We start from the raw sequence: 21,197 nt of genomic DNA, 5'->3' as shown, positions 1-21,197 counted from the left end.
TGGCAGAGGACAGCGGGTTTTGGGCATTTGCCATGTTGTCCCAGCAGGGTGCTAGAGCCACGTTGGAGGGGACAGATGGACTAAATTCTCTTTCCCCATGGTTTACAATTCAGACAGACAGGGAGAGAAACAAAGAGCCAGAGATACAGAGCACTACAGAGAGAGAGATTTAATAATTGAAATGGAGAAGAGAAAAAAAAAAACCCTCTAAAAAAGGAACCTTGCGGCTTCAAAGTTGAGAAGATACCAAAAAATTGGAAGTACCAAGAGACAAATGCTGTGCCAGCAACATCTAGTGGGTGAAAGAGAGACAGAAATAGACCTTCTACTGGTGTGCCCGAACTGAATATGGTGAAAACATGGTACTTTTGAAAAAGATGTAACCCAGAAATACATGGTTTGCTCGTAACTGTAAATGCATTAGCCAGAAAAAACGCAATCAAATCAAAGAAATCAAAAATAATTCTGTTTTTAACATGATTTAAAATGAATTATTACACCTACTTTTACATTTAGTACATTTAGCTTCAAAGTCATTTAAATTCATATATGCACAAAGCAAGCGGGCGTGTTGGCAGCTCTACATCGCAGCATGAGGTAACTCATACTTCAAACCCCGGAAATCACGCAACATGCTTTCAGCAAACGGCACACAGCCTGCTAATGTTTACCAGCGAGCTGATGCTTTATACCAAAAGAAAGCAAAGGCGCGCGAGAGAGAAAGACATCTGACACTGGTGAGTCCAGCTGTCAATCCATGGAGCACTTGCTCACTGTTAATCAGGAGGCTGATTCTGTTTTATACATTTTGATTTGTCGCATCCTAAAAATCCAACGCATCTCAGTTTTAACATTAGTAATATCAAAGCCAAACACCTGTGATTTATGGCACATGGCAGTGTTGCTGTTTTACCCCACCGCTATGGCTGGGTATCATACCGCAACACTTTTTTGTTGCCAACTGAAATGTGTCTGTAGCGGCAGGTATCAATTTCCATAGCAATGTTAGCTTTTGCTAATTCCTCTAACTGCACACAGCTGCATGGTGTACAAAAGCACTAATCCTGGATGGCACCTTTAAGACTTCATGGACTACACACAGGCATTTTGTATGGAACACCAGTTGCTGTGTACATGTGAGAAAGAGTGTGTGTTTGCTGCAGGTTTCCATAGTGATACTCCCTCCTGGGGTGAGCTGGCCGTTGCATCTCACCCAGTAGATCGTATTATGGTCTATATTTACTGTACTAACACACTCAGCGGGTCTTTGTGCCTTCTCCCACAAGGCAAATACAGATCTCCATGGAGACAGCTATGGGAAGGAAAATGAAAACACACTGAATCCCAAAGAGGAAGCCAGAGAACCTTCGTGTACAGCATCATCTTTAAAAACTACAAACAAGACTGGACATGATCTATGAACTCTCAGTTAAACCTGTAAACTGTTGGTGATGTAAGAAACCAAACAAATATACAGCAAATGCATAGTTATCAGCGATATCTAGAGCTGAATCTGACATTTACGATTGTATACTTATCTGTTGTGTAAAACTTTGAGTTTCAAGACCTGAGGACAGCTTGACCTCTCCTGCCCTGTACATCCACCCACGTATCTGTCCCTTCAACCTACCTCTCTGAAGCAGGTGGTGACTTCCACTTCGCGAAGTTTTCCTTGGTGACCAGTCGGACGCTGCCTCCCTCCTGCTGGGCCTTGCTCAGGGAGGCCTGGGCCACCTCGTCTTTACTGAGGTACCTGTGAAAATGGGATAAACGGGGCAGTGAAGGACTGGAGGATTTGTAGACATTATATAACCAGAGCGCTCGATGAAGAGAGCTGATTCATATGTAGAGCATGGGGGAGTAGGTGCAAGAACATAAGATTCAGAAGCCGTGTTTCCAACCAAAGTACCCGGAACTTTTAGTCCCAGGAACTAAAAGGTTCCTTCAGCCTGTCTCTCTCTGTACAGCATTAGTACCAGGTAAGATGGGAAAATTGATGTTGCTTAAGCACATCTGTAATCTCAGTCATCTGGTCGGGACTGCGGTGATCCTGGGACTCACCCACATCCATGTTTCACACGCCATCACCCACAGAACTGGCACAACTCAACAAGCTGCCTCAGTGCAATGCCAGATGTGCGTTTATATTTTTCTTGGCACCAAACTGTGCTTAAATGCACAAAATCTTACTTTCATTGCTTATATTCTATTTGTCCTCTTCTCTCGCTGGATCCTATTACTATTGCTGCTGCAGCAATCTAATTTCCCCACAGGGATCGTCAATCATCTAATCTAATCCATCTAGCCCACCACTGGTTTTTATGGCCCTTGTAATACAGATGCTAGGTGTGCAAGTCGAAAATTGCATGAAACACATGTCAATCTGGACAGGATTAAAATGACCCCAGGATGTCAGAGCTGACACAGAATACAGGAGAGGAGGAGTTGGAGGGGGGGGGGGGCACTTGTTTGTTCTGGATGGAAGAAAATTGCTGTGGTCTTGAGAGAAAAGTGACCAATCACCAAACGTCCCCAGGTAACATTAAGGCTTTCCACAGAGGAATGATGCGACACTCTAATGGTCCCCACAGAGCAATTATCCTTTCTCTTTCCTCCTCTACAGGGAGGTCAGAGGTCGGACTTGGCTACTAAACACCAGTCCTGCAGTTGGTAGAGACTCAGCGTCTTGCTCAAAGACACTTTGGCAGAGTGGATGTTTGCCGACTCTGGGAAGTGAACCAGCTGCCACTTCACTATGTCCCCATTTAACAAAGGACTTTATATTACTTTGCAAACCAACAATCGGCCGCTTGGACGGCAGCTTTAAAAAACAAGGGTGAGGTCAGAAAAGAAGGATAGAGAGGCAGCCATTGCATGGCATGGTGACGGAGCTATTTACTAATTGTTATGTAGATTAATAATCAATGTTGCACATTTGTTGTGACAGTTTTGTCAATTCTTGAATGTAGTTTGATGAAACTTTATTGCTGGCAGACAAAAAGTAGCACTGCCACCTTTGAAACAAAATCAATAATTGGAACAGCTCCTAGACCTGTAAGACATGTCGAAAAATAAACGCAACACTATTTAACTACCTACATGGTAAAAGACAGGTAAAACCTGCCTGTGGTTATATGTAGAATTAACTATTTTGACTTTATAAATGTTAAAAGCATCTCGCATCTTCCTGAAAGGTTGCCACTAGTATCAAAATTCACAGAAACAATATTAGATGTTTCAGCCAAAATCTCTCTCCCTATGGGGTCATGGCCTATCAAAGGCTTAAATAATATTGAACATGAATAGGTTATTTAATGCTACTTCAATGGCTACATGATGTGTTTCTATCCCGACTGAGATACTAAAACACCCTGCTATTTAAACAGGAAGGTGTTGCCACTGTTAAACTGTGCTTTTAGTATTTCTACTCTGCCCTGCAGCCTGCGCGGGGACATTTTAATGCATTTCCACCACCTCCATCTGGACAGAATACTTTCTTTGGGAGGGAGATGGAAAGAAGGTGGTGGTGGTGGTGGTGGTGGGGGGGGGGGTAAAGGAAAGATGGATGACAGGAGGCAGAAAGTGGAGGAGGGGGACACATCAAAGAGGAGAAGTTTCTGTGGAAGCTGAGGGGAGATGAGGAAGAAGGTAAGTCTCCATCAAACACATGAGCTTCCTTTGCTTCAAACAGTCCCAGCACAGAGGCTGGATGAAATGAGATACCTTACACTAAACAGGAGTCCAACTGCGCTTCTGGGAGAGTGTGGATGTGTGTGTGTGTTCGTGTGTTTTTATGCAGCTAGGTGCTTGGACAGTATTTCTGTATACTAAGGTGACTTCTGCGCCTTCCTTATGCATTATATTTGTGTTTTCGACCACTAGCCGTGCTGCGGAGCAATGTTTATACAAGTGGGTCTCTTTATTCTTTATATCGTGCACACAAGATACAAACAGCAACACACATTCCTACATTCCACAAAGGCAGAGAAGAAGAAGCTGGCACACTTGGATGTAAACAATGAAGTTGACCACTTCCATGTCTGCGTGCCATGTAAGAAGCTAAGGCTAGCAGCTGGCTAACTTAGCTTAGCATAAGACGGGGAGCAGGGGGAAACAGCTAGCCTGGCTCTGTCCAACCACAACAAAATCTGCCAACCAGCACAGCTAAAGCTCATCAATTTAACATCTTGTTTATTTAATTTGTACAAAAACTGAAGTGTAAAAACGTCAATTCACGGTTTTACAGGGGGTTATGTGCTGGACTATTTCTTGGCCGGGAGCAGTAAATTAAGTCTCCGCTGGTTGCTTGGTAACTGGTTGGCTGTTGGTGGTAGCTTCATATTTCCTGTACTGACATGGCAGTGGTGTCAATTTTCCCATCTAACTCTCAGCAAGAAAGCAAATAAGTGTATTTCCAAAAATGTCAAACTACAACTTTAAGATAACTTTCTACAGTTTTGACAGCTACAGGAAATTTAAGCATGTTACAAAAGGTGTTGGAGGTTGTAGCAGCTCTCACAAAACACAGCGGTTAACTGCGTTTTCCTTCATTTATCATGACATGGTTTTGTGCTGGTGGCCAGTTGATGCACAGCTGCAGGAGGCTGTGGTGGCAGTGGGTTGCTGACAGTGTACCTGCAGAGCCGCAGACAGTAGGCCCGGTTCCGCCCAGGCCAGCCTGCGGTTCAGCTCCGGGGGCCAGACCCTGCTCGACTGTGTGAAATCAAACTAACGAGCTAATGCTCCAGTCTGGCCCTGCTGAAGCTGCTTTGATTGATTGCTGTTGTCCTCCACCGGCCTCAGTGAGACATGGATGGTACAGTAGCAGTCTATTCAATGTCGGACGAAACAAATTCCCAGCTGGTTTATTGGAAATGACATGCACTGCAATGGTCCACCTCAGAAGAACCCAGGAAGAAACATGGAGCCACAATTTTTTTATATATAATATATAATATAATATATAATATTATGAGGACTATAAACATGCTGTATTTTTAGCTATAATCTTTAAGCTTTTAGTCCTGGTTCACACCTGTGGCCACTTGAATCCTACACAGGAAAGGCGGACTCCGCCAGTATCAATTAAAGCTACTATATAGAGAGGCAATTACAGAATGCAAATACGTGCAAATAAAAATGCTGGCCATAAATAGTGTCAAAAATGAACTCTGATATGTTGAAACCTTTAACGATTATTACTTTAAAGTGGCAGCTGAAGTTCAGAGGACCAGTTCAGCCTGTGGAAACAGTGGCTCAAGACAAACAGAAAGCCTTTGTTACAAACTGGAGGTGTGGAGTTTGAAAAGTGTGGGTGTTTATAGGGAAGGGAGGATCTAATGAGACGCAATAAAGTTGCATAATGGGAAGTGTAGGATCCAGTGTTTTTTGTTTTTTTTTGTTGTGGTGTGACTCATTCTAGGGGCTCAACGTCAGGATATGTTGGCCTCTGCTGCTTCAAGTTCAATCTTTATGGAAGTGCAATACTGAATCGCTGTATGTAAGCTTTAATGTAAGCTGCCATAATGACGTGATGCCAAAAAGCGCTCTACACACACACACACACACACATATATATAACGAATTTAATTTTATCCGCTTATGCAGTGTTGTACAATCCAACGTTTTTTCGTTCTTGCAATCCGGGCAAGTAATATCTTCCACTGATTTTGTATATGATTACTGTGTAGTTTGTGTTTCCTCTTCTGTCCTCTGTAGCCCTGCCCAGGTGTGCTACATCTGATTCGTCAATGAGGTGCACCTGGCCTGGGAAGGAAGTGCATAAAAGCTCCTGTGCATCAGAAGGGAAAGGCTTTTGGCGTGGGGACTGCTGGTCTGTGGCTGCTGTGTTCTGACTTTGTGCTTTTTGGTGAAGTGTACATAGGCACAGTGCTAACTGGATTAAAACCCTCTTAACTCTTCTAAAATCACTGTAAATCACCGTGAGTGGCTTGTGATGAAAATAAAAATATCCACTGTATTGGAAACCCAGGCAAAGTGCATTAAGTTGGAAGCGGCTGAAAACTAAGCATCTCAGTGCTGCGAAGGTGAGCCGTGATCGTCCCGCTGAGCCGAAGCTGGAGCTTGATTGGTTCTGATTAGTGAATAAATCAAACAGGTATCAAATCAAGCCGGGCCAATTGCCTCCTACTCACACCTTGATTAGGTTCATGCACCCAAACACGTTCCCCGGTTGAGAAACACTCTCTCTCACTTACACACACACACAAACGCCCGAGTCTACCCTGTAATTGGCAAACTCTCCCTGCCTCTATCCACGCCAGCTGTAATTAGTGTGCCAGCAACAATGCTTGTTTGTCAAAAAACACACATGTACACATACAGAGTGCTCATCCTATCCTCTCTTATGCCTCAGCTGACACCCTTTGATACGCCCACACACGCATGCACAAACGCACAAATGCTTTTCAGCCTTCCATGACGCCTTGGGGCAGTTAGTATTTACAAATCTGCTTGTTTCTCTGTGAAATCTCCCACGTTGCCTCTCGGTTTCTGACATAATGTTGGGAACGAATTCATCTCACTGTTTCCACCATTTTAAAATGTACACTAACTGGCACAACGGGTTGCACCAGCTCAAATGATTTCTTACTGATCAGCTCAGAGGGGAAGACATATTTATTCCCCTGTTATAGTTTACAGATTTATTTTCAATGATAACGGGGGAAGATCTACTTTTTAGGAAAAAATGGTTAAATGTTATCAGGCAGGGGTATTAGGCAGATTGACCAATCACTGCCCTAGGATTTAGCAAATGGTCAATTACTACCAGAATGTTTAATCACAGCTAAGTTATTGAAAGTCAAAGTAGCACATTTCCTTCAAGAACATATCTCCAGCTAGAATCTGACCTCTTGGTGCTCGAGTGAGGGCGTTGGGTGGCGGCCAGCTGCTGCAAGCCTAAAGTGGGGCTGTGGAAGAGGAGGCCGCTGCGTCGAAGCAGTTTCTGCTTCATAGCTGCCAGGCTGCTCCACTCCTGTACGAACCTCAGTACCTGCAGGGGGAGGGGGGGGGGGGGGGGGGGGGGGGGCACACGACACCTCACTTCATATTCAATTTCAAGCTTAAACCAAAACTGCTACAGCCTTCATCTTCATCACAAATTGATAGTTTGGATATTGGAGCCTCTTTTAAGAGCAAAGTATTTTTTTAGTTTTTCAATTTTGAAAATAGACTTGAGATGAAAACAAACAATCCAAACCTGCAGAGCACACACACACACACACACACACACACACACACACACACACACACACACACACACACACACACACTCACTAATACACACAAAGAGACAGTTTTCCAGATAGCTGAATAAAACCCATCAAACCAAGAGAGAGCTGTATGTGCTTTCAGCCAAGTCAAGGATTCAAAGAAAATCCACTGGCAAAATAACAAAGCACCAAGGCCTAATGGGCAATTTACCTACGTATATTACACTGGAGGAGTGTTTCTTTTCCACAGATGATACCCCCTCTCACAAAATGATTATTTGAGTGAAGGTAAAACTCAGTATGCATTATACAGACAGTTTTCACACCCAACCTTGCTTTGTTGATGAACTAGCAGTTGAACTGTGCATATTTTAACAGAAATTGGACTTACTACTTATTAAAAGCAAATGTTAAACAGCAGCAGATCAAAAGCTGGTAAAACACAGCAACAGAAAGGAAAAAAGATACACACAGGGCAGTAGGATGAAAAGATATGGCTTGACCTGAGGATGCAAATGGAGGTTTGAGCAATATGATTTTTGGGCTTGCGCACACCAAAAGAAGGCGTAAAGGGGTTAATTATAGCTTGCTTGGATTCACTCATTTGGACAACAGAAATGTGTCCAGCATATGAGGTTGATATTCCTATGGAAGCACTTGGGAGTGGGCCGAGGTTTGAATTTAGCCCAGGAGGAGATCAGGGGTCAGAGTACTGCAGTCTGGAACGGATGTAATGTCACGACTGATCAAGGGAACCCTGCTCTACATATGCCGGATTGTCTGGAAACTCCTGACAGGGGTACAGATGAAGACTCCGGACGAGCTTTAGAAGCGTCCTGAGACGGCGACTGTTTTGCAAGGTCGTCAAAGGTTAGCCGAAAGTCGAGCAGTCGAATCAGATGTCAAAAAGTCATGACAGAGGAGGAGAGTGGGATGGCGTGTCCGGCTTCTCCAAAGGTCAGATGGGTTAATAGGTGGGCATCAGACGCTGTGTGGGTGGAAACTGGGAAGCGCTTTGATTCATCACTGTGAAGCTAGACAAAGTTTATCACGCTTTTCTCTCTTAAAGGAAAAGGCTGGTGATGTTCTGTACTGGTCTTATTGAGCTGAGTAGTCGGTAGAGAAGTTGGGAAGAGAGACGCGGTGGCGCATTGTTGCTTTTTCATCTTTTCATGGCTTTTGCTGACAGTAAGAAACAAAGAATAAGCTTTATCCTATAAGAGGCATGAGCGCAGAATTGGGAGGATGACAGTGTCGACTCTGCAACCTAACAATTAATAATCATCCTCTCAGAAATGTTTTATTTATGTTTCATTCCCTTGAAAGGCCCTATTTTGATGAAATAGAGCTTTATAATAGTTTCTCCTAGATTCTTTAAAGAAAGGTTTGCTTGGGCAGCCTCTCTCTGGTTCTGCCGATTGTCGGTGAGTTTACACACCACTGCCTCCCCGTCCAGGCCGTGTTGCAGCCCACATTAAACTGCTTGCTTAGTATTGATTTTGATGGACAATTGGAGTGTAACAGGGCGTAAATGATGGGTCAGAGGATGGATGCAGCTCACGCCTTCGCTTTACAAACCAACATAAACAACGCGACAGGCGGGGCGTCTGTCAGCGGCTGCGTTACTGCCACGGCAGATTGCAGGATTTAATATTAGCCGGTTGGCGTGCGGGGTCGTTTGAGGCGATGATCCGTCTCCTTTAACGACCCTCATAAAACGGCACTTTGTCTTTTTCCGCCGGTCTCCTCGGCTGCCCAAACCCCCAAACCGCCCCCTCTCTTATTTCCTCTCTCCATCATCACCCCCAGCCCCTCCTCCTCCTCTCCCTCTATCCCTGCAGGCCCTGCAGTCCCCACTCCCCCCTATCTGTCGGGCTCCCGGTGCTCTTCCTTCTCATGATCAGTGGCGTCATTAGACTCATATGGCAGTAACACACACGTCTGATATCTGTTTAATAACCCCCGTCCAGCCTTGCGCCTCATCTTCACTGGGTCAGTGGAATTGGGGAGATATCTCTTCCGACTGTGATATCAAACTAAGTGATCTTAGTCTAAAATTAAGGCCATCCTTAAAGCAGCCTATGGGCTTACTGGCTGAAAAAACTTTCAGCTACGCTCTTGAGCACGTGTAGAAGTTTCTACAAATCTTAGAAATTGTAGAAAGTCATAAGGTTGAATTTTCCTCGCCTTTCTAATCAATCAAAAGGAGGGAATATTGGCGCATTTTAAAAGCCAACTGCAGAGGAATTCCCCTTTAAGGCGTTTTTACAGTAATGACACATTAAGTAGGTACGTCTCCCTCGTGGAAACACATGCACACCCACACACATTCATGAATATCAAAGCACATGCAGGAGACACGCACACAGACAGCCTGGCGGGAAGGGCAGACCTGCATTCGATTTTCCCGGCATCGGCTGAAGGCCTCGGGCAAGTCGTCCCAGTTGGTGAGCTTGATGTCCAGAGGGACGAAGCTCAAGTTCAACGGAGTACCGTCCTAACAGATGCGGAGACAAGAGAGGCAGAAGACAGCCTTAAGCGAAGAGATTTGTTGCTACTGATACTAACATGAATACCACCATCACTCTCACTAGAGCTACTAATATCAATGATCAAAATCTTTGGCCTGGCTAATAATGATGAATAATGTCCATGAGACGTTACCACCCAGATTACACCTTTCTTTCACTTAAATTTTGTGATATCTCGCCAGGCAGGTGCCTTTTGGTTTTATTTGCCCAGGCTTTGAGATATCTGCCACCACCCCAATACAATGGAGGTCAATGGATTTTCATTTGTGGTGCTCATTACTCTAGACAATCAACAGAGCACGCTGTCAACTGTTTATACAGGGACTATTTCTTCAGTAGAAAGCAGTTCCAAAGAAAAACGTGTTTCAGTCATGTATGCACAAATGCCCCAAAAACATCACAAATACTGCCGTTGAATGTGGTCAAAAGGAAATAGACAATAGTTCTGGCTGAAATGCCGTCACTCTCACTCACAAGGCAGAGAGAGATATCCATGAAACACACTCAGCGGTTCTTTGAAGCAGTAAATGGTGCTCCAGTGCATAGTGGCACCTCTACGCTACACACAGTCCCTTCATGGTTCTTTGGAGGTTCCTGACGGGCTCCTCGTGTTTTCCTGCCCAAACAGTTGGTGAGACGTGGGATTTGTTGTTGAGTCACTGGCGTAACCAAAGCAAACAAACACAACCAACGCACGTTGACTTGCTCGCTGCGCTTCTGAGTGAATGACGACGCAGCGGAGTTGTTGCTTCACTTGCCTGACAAGAATAAATGTCAGGGTATTATTGTAGTTATATAACTTCGATACAAACCAAGGAGGAGGGATGGATTGCAAACGAGCCTCACTGATGCCATCAAATAAATGTTTCCTTTATGTGTCAGAGAAAGTGGGTGTCTTTCTGTTTTCTCATTAGCTACAACAGAGGAATTTCTTTTCATGCTAACAGAGGCAGAAGTTTACGCTGTGTTACCCTGTACTAGCAGGATACAGTCAAATAGGGTCTGTATCCTACTGTGTGTGGTTGGATCCTCTCCCAGTGCATACATTTGTACAGAAATAGCTTATTTTCAAGTCAATTTATTGCAATTATTTGACATTAATTATTGTCTATTTTCATGTTTGAGCTGCAATATTCTTTTCTTTAAGAGTCTGCTCAAATATTAGCGTCAGAAGCATGTTTTGGCATGTTGGCCCTGTATGGAACATGCATGACAATAGCAAGTGCAGCACAAAAACTGTCCCTCTATGATTAGGAGCCTAAGAACCAGTTGCAATTAGTTTCATTGTGTACTGTCGCTCAATCTGTATCAAACTACAGGTATTTTCAGGCAAGCAATGAGATTTTTAATCACTAACTCGCAGAACTTGAATCCAATTACATTCAAGTTCCATAATCTGTCCACACTTTATTGGTTGCCATGGTAATTCTTGTGGTAACCAAGGAGCTCGTTAGTGATCTCTCTTGTTTTCTCCCCTTTATTCTAATATATGTACACTACTTTGAAGATAATGCTTCTCTTGTGACAGTATGCATGCATTAGTAACAAAAATAATGAGGATTGTGGAGAGTATATATGAAAAAACTGCATATACCTACAAGAATGTACCTTGCTGTTATTATGGGTAATCATACTGCCGCAGCTTGGAGGCAACTGCATAATCATTGTAAAAAATAACCACAATAAAGAACATTTTCCCAGCTATTACTGCTTCATTAGCACTAACTACTGACAATTTGAAGCCCGAGAAGCCACTTACACTCAGTGTTAACTTCACTCAGACAACAGTGATTGCGCCGAACACCGGGACCATCTAACATGAAGAGGCTGGCCAGGCTGTCGGAGCCGCAGGAGAACGGAGACAGTTTAAAGGTTAATACCTGCCGGCGGCCGACACATTGGAGACACAAATCAACATTGGGATGTTTTTTTCCTGTGCTGTACCCTCAGTGCACAGAGGCCCGCGTGTAAAACGTTGGCATGTACGAACTTCTTGCTGTTAAGAGCACAGAAGCCCCTTATTCTGGATATTAGTAATGTTAGCATGAACGTCCTGTGGTTTACCACCAAAATACATTTGAATAATAGAAGAATGATATAGATACTGTATATAGCAGTGGTTAAATGTCTTGTGACCCCACAGATTTGTCTTGTGACCCCTTTTGAGGTCCCGACCCCCAGGTTGGGAACCACTGGTGTATATAGTCTATAAATATGGCCCTGATGATTGTGGATTTTTATGGTATCATTTATATTTAGTATTTCAGGGGGTAGTCACATATGCCAACACAATGAGGACCACAAAATATGGGCAGTCACAGCAAAGGATTTCAAACTAACTTCAGCACGACATAATGCATGTCTGAATCATCCTGACGCGGTAAACCCCCGCCCATCTGCTACTCCTGGTGTGGACATGAAACAAACCACCCACCCACCTGAGAGCAGGGACACTGAATCCTTGAATAAACAACTGTTTGATGTGTAGAAAATGGACATCAAATTCCTAATACACTCAGTATTTCTCATTCAAACCCCGGTGACAAATCTCCCTCTGATTGTGCGCTGAGCGGCCCCCTGTGTGAATTCTACGCCTGGTCCAGGATTATCCCGATGTGACAGCTTTCCAGCCAAATTCCTACAGTTTATCATTTAAACGACAGCGGGGGACATTTATCTCGGCGGCTTATCGCCTCAGCCACGCGCGCATGACACTTGTCTATTGCCGTCAGGGTGATATTCCATTGGTGATTCAGTTCAGCGCTTTGGTCTTTCTCTATGTAAAACCCTCTTGTCTCTTATCTACGTTTGTGGCGAAGGGATCTGATCCCTCATGAATGAAACAAAAGGGTGTTAAGTATCACAATCCGATCAATGCAGAGGTCTGCTGGCAAGTGGCCCTCAAGACGAGTGCCAAGAATGCACAGGAGTATAATCAGAGTCAGAGCGGGTTAAACTGTAGTTTGTCTTAGTCTGCTGGGGTGCAGGAAGTGCCAGAAAGTTCAATGACAAAAGCAGAAAGAACATTTTACTTGATTATCGGAATGAAATACCTGAAGTCTTCATACAAAAGCCCCCTGCGCTTTGTTTAAAATACAACATGATTGGTTGTTTAGTGTTATATATCTTGGTCAGCTCTTTCAAAATGAACCGACTGGAGCTTGTTAGAGGATATCTTTATGACTGATACTAACACTTCTTCCCTCAGCGGTCTGCGGTGCTCCGTCACGGCAGCCATTGTTGGTCATCGCTATTTGAACAGAGCAGCAAGGTGTACAATTGTTTTATATTTTGAGCAATCACTTATTTCATACTGTTAGACCCATACTTGGGTCAAGAACACAGAAAACAGTAATATTAAAGGAGTATTTATCATTTTTATAATAAGATAACCCTGACGACATCACTATGACATCATCAGGGTTGTTTTCTCAGACTTGTCAAAGCTCCTCAAGAACCACATAATATATTATACATATATTATAGAGCTATTTTCACAGGTAGTATTTCCCATGACTGGTAAACTGAGCTTGATGTGTAAAATAGGCGCACTGCTCCTTTTTAAATGTATGTAAATAGGTGAAAAACATTTGCGCACCAAATATATTAAATAAAATGTTCAGAAGACTGCCCTCCTAAGTGCTGGGAAATACAGACTGTAGATAAAAGAGGAAAAGTTGGAAGACGGCTTGAAGATCCTTATTAAATCATATCGGTAATCCTTTGGTAATTCCTAAACCTTTAATTTGTATTGAACCAGAGAATATGAATGGATTTGAAGAGCTTTGCTTTCCCCTTTTACCACACAAGAGAAAAAAAACAACGTGAAATGGCTCTTGCTCCTCTGGTAATAGAGAGGAGGGAATCAGGGCTGGTAGCATCAAGGTTATCCAGTAATAGTGTTTTTTTTAATGCTGTGCTGAAACTATAATGACATTATAGCATGTTTTTCAAGGCTAAGTTCATTAAAGTTGGTTTCCGTCGACATGCAACTTGTAACTGGAATCATTTGTAGCTCTGTCAATCCTCATTCATTCTTCCACTTTGACTTTCTTAATGTTGTCTCCAACATCTGTCCCGTTTGCTAATTGGCAAACACTTATGAACTGCACGTCTCTCATGCCTTACTTTTTTAAACTGTATTGTTGTTTGCAGCTCTCTTGATAAAGAGATCTTGATCCCAATGAGACTCCAAAAAAGGGAATTAATTGTGCTTTTGTTCACAGTTGAATATGGCAGGAACAAGCTGGTAAGGAAGCAAACATCAAGTGGATATCAAAACTCTACATGCCCTTTCAGTTTTACTTATTCTTACTGCCTTGAGACCTGAAATAAAAGTTATTACATCAGACACTTCTGACTTTCATTTAAGTAAAAAGAGCTCCTGTTTCCTGACAGTTAAAGGTGCACAGGATAGGTTTGCACTTAAGTATCTTCAAACAGCTGCTAAAAAAAGGAAAAGTGAAGGGTACTGTGGATGTGAGTTATTGATTAAACTGCGACTGCACCATCATTTCACAACATTGACGGGAAAAAAGAGAAGCCAGAAAAAAAAAATCATTAGTAAAACACCTCTGGTCCCCTTACGAGCTTGACCAACCGTGATCCAATATGCTCACACAGGCTGCCGTACCTTGGAATAAAGATATATTCGGTCTGTGTGCTGGCTGGCGCACAACTGCAGGCCCGGGTAGACGGGATGGGCGGCCCCGGCGTCGTCTCCATCATCGCCCTCGTCTTCGTCATTAGCATCAGCAGCAGGAGACGGACGCGCCGCTGCTCCCCGGTCTGCAGGGAGAGAGGAAGAGGGCTGACTAATATCTCGCTGAGTATTTATTATTGGTTCATTATTGGCTTTCGCTGCTTTATTGGTGCCTCTGTTTGCTCCTCTGGTGATGCAGCGACTAGCCGAGACATTAAACTCCTGCAGCTTCTGAGACTCATTACGCCGAGCGCAATATTGAGAAGATATGACATTTGTAGCAGATCATTCAAATGTGTATGCATATACAGTACATGTTTGGAAAAAAAAAAGAAAACGACCTTATATTTAGGTTTATTGCTTTCAAACATTTGATTACAGAATCTGAAATGAAAACGTTCAAGTAATTATCTTTGACATTTTCATATGAGTAGATAAAGTCAATTTAGCTTTTTCTGTCACCAGTTGATATAACAACCAGCCCACATGTGGAGGTCTTAACGCTGACTGCTTCCCTGTCTTTATGTTTGGAAAAGCAGCAAACGCAGATTGTTTTGAACGGACAGAAGAAGAGGAATTTTGCAGCACAGACGAAGATGGCTTTCTAGCACCAAAATGTTGCCAAAATATAAAAATGACTGATATCTCCAATTATGCTTAGTTTAACATTTTAAATGTCTTGTCAATGGTGAGCATGGAATAAAACACTCTAAACTGGACCTGGTTATTGGTCTTAACTTAAGTATCTGAATAAATGTTAAAATGATCCAAAATGCCGAACTATCCCTTTAAAGTTGTGGGATACTGTGCGGCTAACATAGAAGGCCCATTCCTTTGACAGAAACCTCCCCAATTTATTTCCCACAAGTTCACTCAAGAATTTGCTGTACGACAGGATGGAGACGCAGCTAGAGAGCGAAAGAGAGGGAGATAAAATGACAGTCACAGATGGAGAGAAACGGAGAGAGAGAAGAGAGAGAGAGAGAGAGAGAGAGAGAGAGAGAGAGAGAGCAGGTCATTAATGTCAGCTATGTAGCTCGCTCATCCTGCCAGCATCTAGCAAGAAAAGGTCAGGTGGTGGAAATGAGACCGCTGCTGCTCGACCACGCTTCATTTAGACAATGACCTATAACACTCTGATAATACTTGCCTTAAATCACTTCGCGTGGCCAGTTGTCTGCCTTGTCTGTGTGTCTGTGTGTGTGTTCGTGAGAATGTGTGTGTGTGTGTGTGTCCATTTGGCTTGCTAATGGGGGAAAATACTGACACAGGCTGATGTCTGCGACAAGAGTGCTTCCATTGAACAGGTACCGCCATGTACCTGCACCGGGTCTCTGGTGCTTATGGGACAAGAATCGGCTTTTGTACTGGAACACTAAAGAGGGTTGAGGGACAGAGGAACATACCGGAGCAAAGACGCCCCTCTCTGTCATGCTCTGAAGGTGGGCCAGAATCAAACAATGTTTGGGTCGTCGACCTGAATGAGCGCAAAATGTGAACATCATGGTATCGTGACATGATAGAAAGTCATATTACAACTACTTAGAACTGATATCAGCAAGATATTAAAGGCCCTGCAAACACCTCTTCTCAATCAGCTTCTTATTACGAGTGATGGGGTCCGACATGAACACATCGCGAGTGAGAGCAGTTTTGAATCAAAATGTAATGACAGTTGTGGGTTGTTTGATAAATAACACTGTCAATGACGCTTACAAATCAATTCATAGTTATGTTCCACCACTGATTTGTCAAATATTTTTTGATGCAATGTGAATTTTTAACCCTTGACTTTGTTAAAACCTTTTCTTTGTGTCAAGGAGAGATCATCCTGATAAATCCCTTCCTCTCTCTGACCTATCCTGTACAATGTCCATATCTTTCATTTTTATGTTTGCCGTCCTCATAGGTGCAATTTCCCCGGGTCTGGTACACGCCGTTCTGATCTCACCCCGGCTTCAAGCTGGAATGGGCCACTTTGTGTCTGAAAATACCGAGACGACCAGACAGGAGCATCGCGCAGCGCTACAAACCCAGGACCAAAACATTTTTAGGACACTAGCATTTCACAAAATCCCATCTATCTGTCCTTCTACCTCTGTAATGAAACCCAGCAGCTCTGCAATGTGCACCCTATATTTGTTCCCCCCTAGCCCCTTCCCCTGTTTGCAGTGGCGGAACGCGCCAGCTGCATTAAGTGGGCCATTTATACGATGGGGGCAATTCATCTTACAAAGCCGTCTTATTAGACTGTCACTTACACAGTATGAACAGTGCCTTCAAAACACCCCAAGGGATTTATCTGTTATTTTACTGCGAGAGAAAGAAAACAATGCCTAATTGGACTGAGTCATCTCATCTTCTGCAGGATCGAAACAAAAGATATGAAAAAAAAGAGTCGAACTGCGCCCTTCAAGTATGAAGAGGTTTTGGCGAAGCTGACGCTGCTGCAACATTCGAACTGACAGCCAAAAAAGAACGTGTGTCCGTGTTTAAACGTTTGGGTCATGCAGATAGACGGAGGGACAGACAGTGAGGAGAGGGAGACGGAGAGGTGGTGGAGGAGTGATTGCCTGTCTGTGCTCTGAGGAAGGTAATCTCAGAGCAATCAAGAGGTGGGGGCGGCCGACAGCTCTGCGGTTTGCCTTCTAAAACCACAGGCAGGTAGAGGAAAATCATTAGGCAACGATCCTGACCCCATAGGTCACTTTTATTGGACAACCGCTGTGCTTCCTACTAAACCCACGCTGCCGGAGACAGACCGGCAACGGCATGTAACTAACAAACTGACTAATCACCAATGGGTCAGACAGACAAACAGCGAGACAGAGAGATAGAGAGACAAATTGACAACAGAAAGATCGACGGCTACAAAAGAAAGATGGACAGACAGATGTCTATCTAGATAGCTAGCTAGCTAGTAAGCTGGGGCTATAGACAGACAGCTAGACAGACAGATAGATATCTGACTGGCTAGATATATTTAGCCAGCTAGCTAGCTAAAGAACAACAGAAAGATGGACAGACAAATAGCCAGATAGAAATGTAGACAAATAGATGAGAGATAAGACAGATAGATATTTATTAGTCATCTCCAGGGAAAAGCACACGTCTGAAAGGGGAGGTGGGGGGCCAAGTTGGCATCCAGCAGTGTGTCTTTAATGCTGCCATTTCTGATCGACAGTGAAGCTTTTATCTCTCCCCTAGAGTCGGTCTAAATGGAGGTGTTTTTTAAAAAAAAAAGAAAGCAGGTCTTTTGGTCACCTTTTAGTATTTTTTCACCCGAGAGTAGGGGGTGGGGGGGGTGCAGAGAGCAGAAGGCACTGCAGGGGAAGCTGCAGTGGGATTCAATCCTAGACCGGTGCACAGGTAGCTCCAGAGACGGGAAATTAACCACTCGACAATCTCTGGCCACTAATAGATGTCAAAGCGTGTGTGTGTGTGTGTGTGTGTGTGTGTGGCTCTGAAAGGAAAGGGACCTGCCAAGTTGCTGCACACTGATCTTAGGATGTTAAAGGGTAATAGGGGTTGATAGCTTGTCTGTTAAAACCTAAATGACTTGTGCAATATTCCTTCCTATGTTAAGTATTCTACAAAGAAGCTTTAAAAACCGGCCTGAACTGCTGCCAGCTCGGTTTCATCTTTCAATAACTCTGACCCAAAATGTCTGCACGCTTTTCTGAGGCAACACCCAGGTCACAGGCTTTTCTTAGACTCTGCTAGTCTGGCAACTTTTTTTTTTTTTAGAGCTCTTCATATTGCACACGGTGTAATTAGTTCTTTGTAATTAGCGCAATTTATTGCTTTGCGTATCCCTTTGAGACACAAGTACTTGAACGCAGAGGTCTTAATTTGCAATATTACACACTGTGTAATTGGGAATTTGTTTCTTCACATCCCTCGGAGACTTGCAGATATGTGTGCATATAACCAAAGTGGACGGGGGAAAGCAGGTTGTGTTTCAAGGACCAGTCGGTGCAGGGAGGGAACTTGTGCCTTTTATGTAATTAGACCTCAGTTCACTTTATTAAAAAAAAACAGCCAATCAGAAGCTCATCAGGTGTCTACTGGACAGTGATTGAACCTTAAACCTTGTGTGTATTTTGGTACTCCAAGCAGGTCTCTTGTTTCAACAAGCTGCACTCTGGAGATTAGCAAGGTTTTACTCAATATCTCCTGCAGCTTCCTGAGTGCAGAAATAGGCAATATCCCCGACTAGATACTAATAATTGTAAGAATAATAATGCCCAGCCCCATATGGAATGAGATATAGTCCCTTATTGGTTTGAAGTGATCATATTAAACAGCATTATATGGGCAGGTGACAATGCGGCACCAGCCAATTTCCCTAGATATGAAAAGGAGAAGATTGCAGGTGGGATTACCCTGTGTGTGGTCAGGGGGGAGGCAGCCGCCACCGCCAGCGACGTTGTCGCCTCGCTCTCCCGCTGATTGTTTGCCTTTGAGCTGCCGCTTGTCCTCCTCCTCTGCTTCTCCTAGTTTCTGTTTGTCTTTCGGAGGCTCCTCCTCCACCTCCTTGCTCTGTTTGCCTTCGCGCGATTTTGGAGGCTGGGCTTTTCCCCGGCTGAGCTCTGGCTCGCTGACGGAATTGGAGAGGACAACGCATGCCTGGTCCCGCTCGGTTGAGGGGGGTCGCTGAGGCCTGGGTGGCTCTGAGCCAGGAGAGAAAAGAAGGACGGGAGCGAGAGCGAGAGAGAGAGAGAGATGAAGATTACTTTATTGGCCGAGTTGCACAGTGTAATCAGACATTGAAGACTTTCATTCCCTGGCGAGATATCCATCATCTGAGGAGTGTGACAGTGTGACAAAATGACTGCTGACATGAAAGTAAAATTCAATATGGCTCATTAGTGGTGTTATTAGCTATCATAAGTCCTTTACCGACTATTTTAAAAGATGTGATTGTGCAAAATGGATATAAGCTGGGATGTCGTGGTTTTTACATGGAAGCATTTATAGTGCACATAGAGAAATCCTTTTAAAATCAGTTTAAAGTCAGTTTAGCCTTGAGACTCTTGCTCAACAGCACTTCAGCAGTGATGCAGAGAGCTGCAGATGGAACACCTGCTGCCCCCCCCTTTCGCCAGCTCTGGGATCAAACAGCCAATATAATTTTCCAGGAGAATGAATTATGTTTGTGTCACATTGTTTTGTTAATTGCCCGCCTGCATCATGTGCAATCAAACCTAAACAAAATAATTGTCAGCGATTGCTGCATCTGTGCAGGCGCGCTCCAGCCGGGCGCCTGACTGTTCAAACAGCTGAAAATGACGGAATGCCAATCGCATGTCTTGCTTTAAAGCACCGGCTTACGGCAACCTTGCAGACTGGCTCTCGAGCTTCTCCTGCACTTCCACTCTTAAACCATTCATGTGATTTTTCATTCATACCAAATGTGGTAAGTCTGTGAAGGTCAAGCAGAAATCTAATCCACAAAAATGTTAATGGATGCAAGGATTACGCTGTTGCCATTCATACACATTATCTAAAATGTAACTTTTAAGTCGTGTTCTGAGGCACTGCCACTCATAAACTGAGCCTTTTGTCGTACCGATGTTTATTATCAAGGTAAAATTGACAGACAGATTAGCTGCTAAAAGCAAGAAGACAACTATCCATTGCCAAATATAAATGTCACTTTCCGTCTGAACAGAACTTTTTCGAGAGAAATGCTATACAATTTATTTTCCCTACTTCCCTAGTTAATTTTAAATCATATCCTTTCACATTATTTGTTGAACTTGAGGTGTGAAATCTAACAAGACAGTAAGTTGTGAGGCTCGGGGACGCAGAGGGCTAATTAGTGATCCTGCCTCTCTGTGGCTTGTTTCTTCAAAAGGCCAGCCTCTAGTCGGCTCCCTCAAATGTCATCTGAGTCTCCGGGCTCCTGGCCCCGCCGCTGCCCCCCTTCGCTAACAAGCCGAGCGAGACCGCGGCGAGACGGCTCAATTTGTGTTAAGCTGTCCCCACCAAGGAAGATGTTAACAGGGAAATCCTACAGGGCCGCGCCTCGACTTTACCAGTCAACCCCCTTGTTTCCCCCCCAATCAGGGCCCCATTATGTCTGTAGTGGCTTGATAAGGTTCCAAAACTGACTCTGGAATCCAGGCACGCAAACACACTACTACACACAAACACATTCAACAAGCATGTGATCCTACGCATGAGCCAGCGGCATAAGCTTATGAGGATTCACATGAAAAATAACACACTCCAGTAGTTGAATAAAACAGGAAAAGCTTTTATTGCAGTCTGCAGGATGCGAAACAGCTGCAGCCTGCGACAAAAGAAGTATCGCGGAAGAGGAAAGTACTTCAGATACTGTATATCAAAGTTAAAGATTCAACTGGACTTTGTTGTTAAATGCTAAAAAATCAGGAGAGGGATAGAGTGCTAGCTGAGAGGTGTAGAGAGCCAGGAGATAACCAAATTGCCCTCTTCCTGTATACATCTCTCACAGTAGGTGCTGAGAGACAAATTGCTGGTCTACCGGTGAAAGAGCTGAAGGACTGAACCGTGCCCACGCTCTTGGCCTGAAAAAGCTGCAAACACAGGAACTCAACATTCAACCCGAAAATGGTTGAACATGAAGCTGTCTTGTTGTTTGCGGGTGCTAAATCAACTTCAGGAAACCGTTCAGACGAACCCACCTCGGATGCCAAACCCTGTCACATAAAGGCGGTTATAATGCATGACAGTTTGATTAAA

The 21,197-nt window shown here is 43.8% G+C and overlaps 1 protein-coding gene across 1 annotated transcript in view; it reads right to left on the bottom strand.

Annotated features, from left to right (window-relative positions):
* zranb3 (zinc finger, RAN-binding domain containing 3) overlaps positions 1-21,197 on the bottom strand; it is a 61,695-nt gene that overhangs the window by 7,183 nt on the left and 33,315 nt on the right. Inside the window, exons 13-17 of the mRNA XM_070930737.1 lie at positions 18,854-19,141; positions 14,400-14,554; positions 9,628-9,732; positions 6,873-7,015; positions 1,631-1,753 (exon numbers count right to left, since the gene is read on the bottom strand). Coding sequence (XP_070786838.1) covers positions 1,631-1,753; positions 6,873-7,015; positions 9,628-9,732; positions 14,400-14,554; positions 18,854-19,141 — 814 coding nt within the window. The remainder of the gene's footprint in view (positions 1-1,630; positions 1,754-6,872; positions 7,016-9,627; positions 9,733-14,399; positions 14,555-18,853; positions 19,142-21,197) is intronic.

Source organism: Enoplosus armatus, chromosome 24 (genome assembly GCF_043641665.1).
Source record: "Enoplosus armatus isolate fEnoArm2 chromosome 24, fEnoArm2.hap1, whole genome shotgun sequence".
NCBI lineage: Eukaryota > Metazoa > Chordata > Actinopteri > Centrarchiformes > Enoplosidae > Enoplosus > Enoplosus armatus.
The sequence above is the reverse complement of the archived record's forward strand: the minus strand, read 5'-3'. Positions and strand labels throughout refer to the sequence as shown.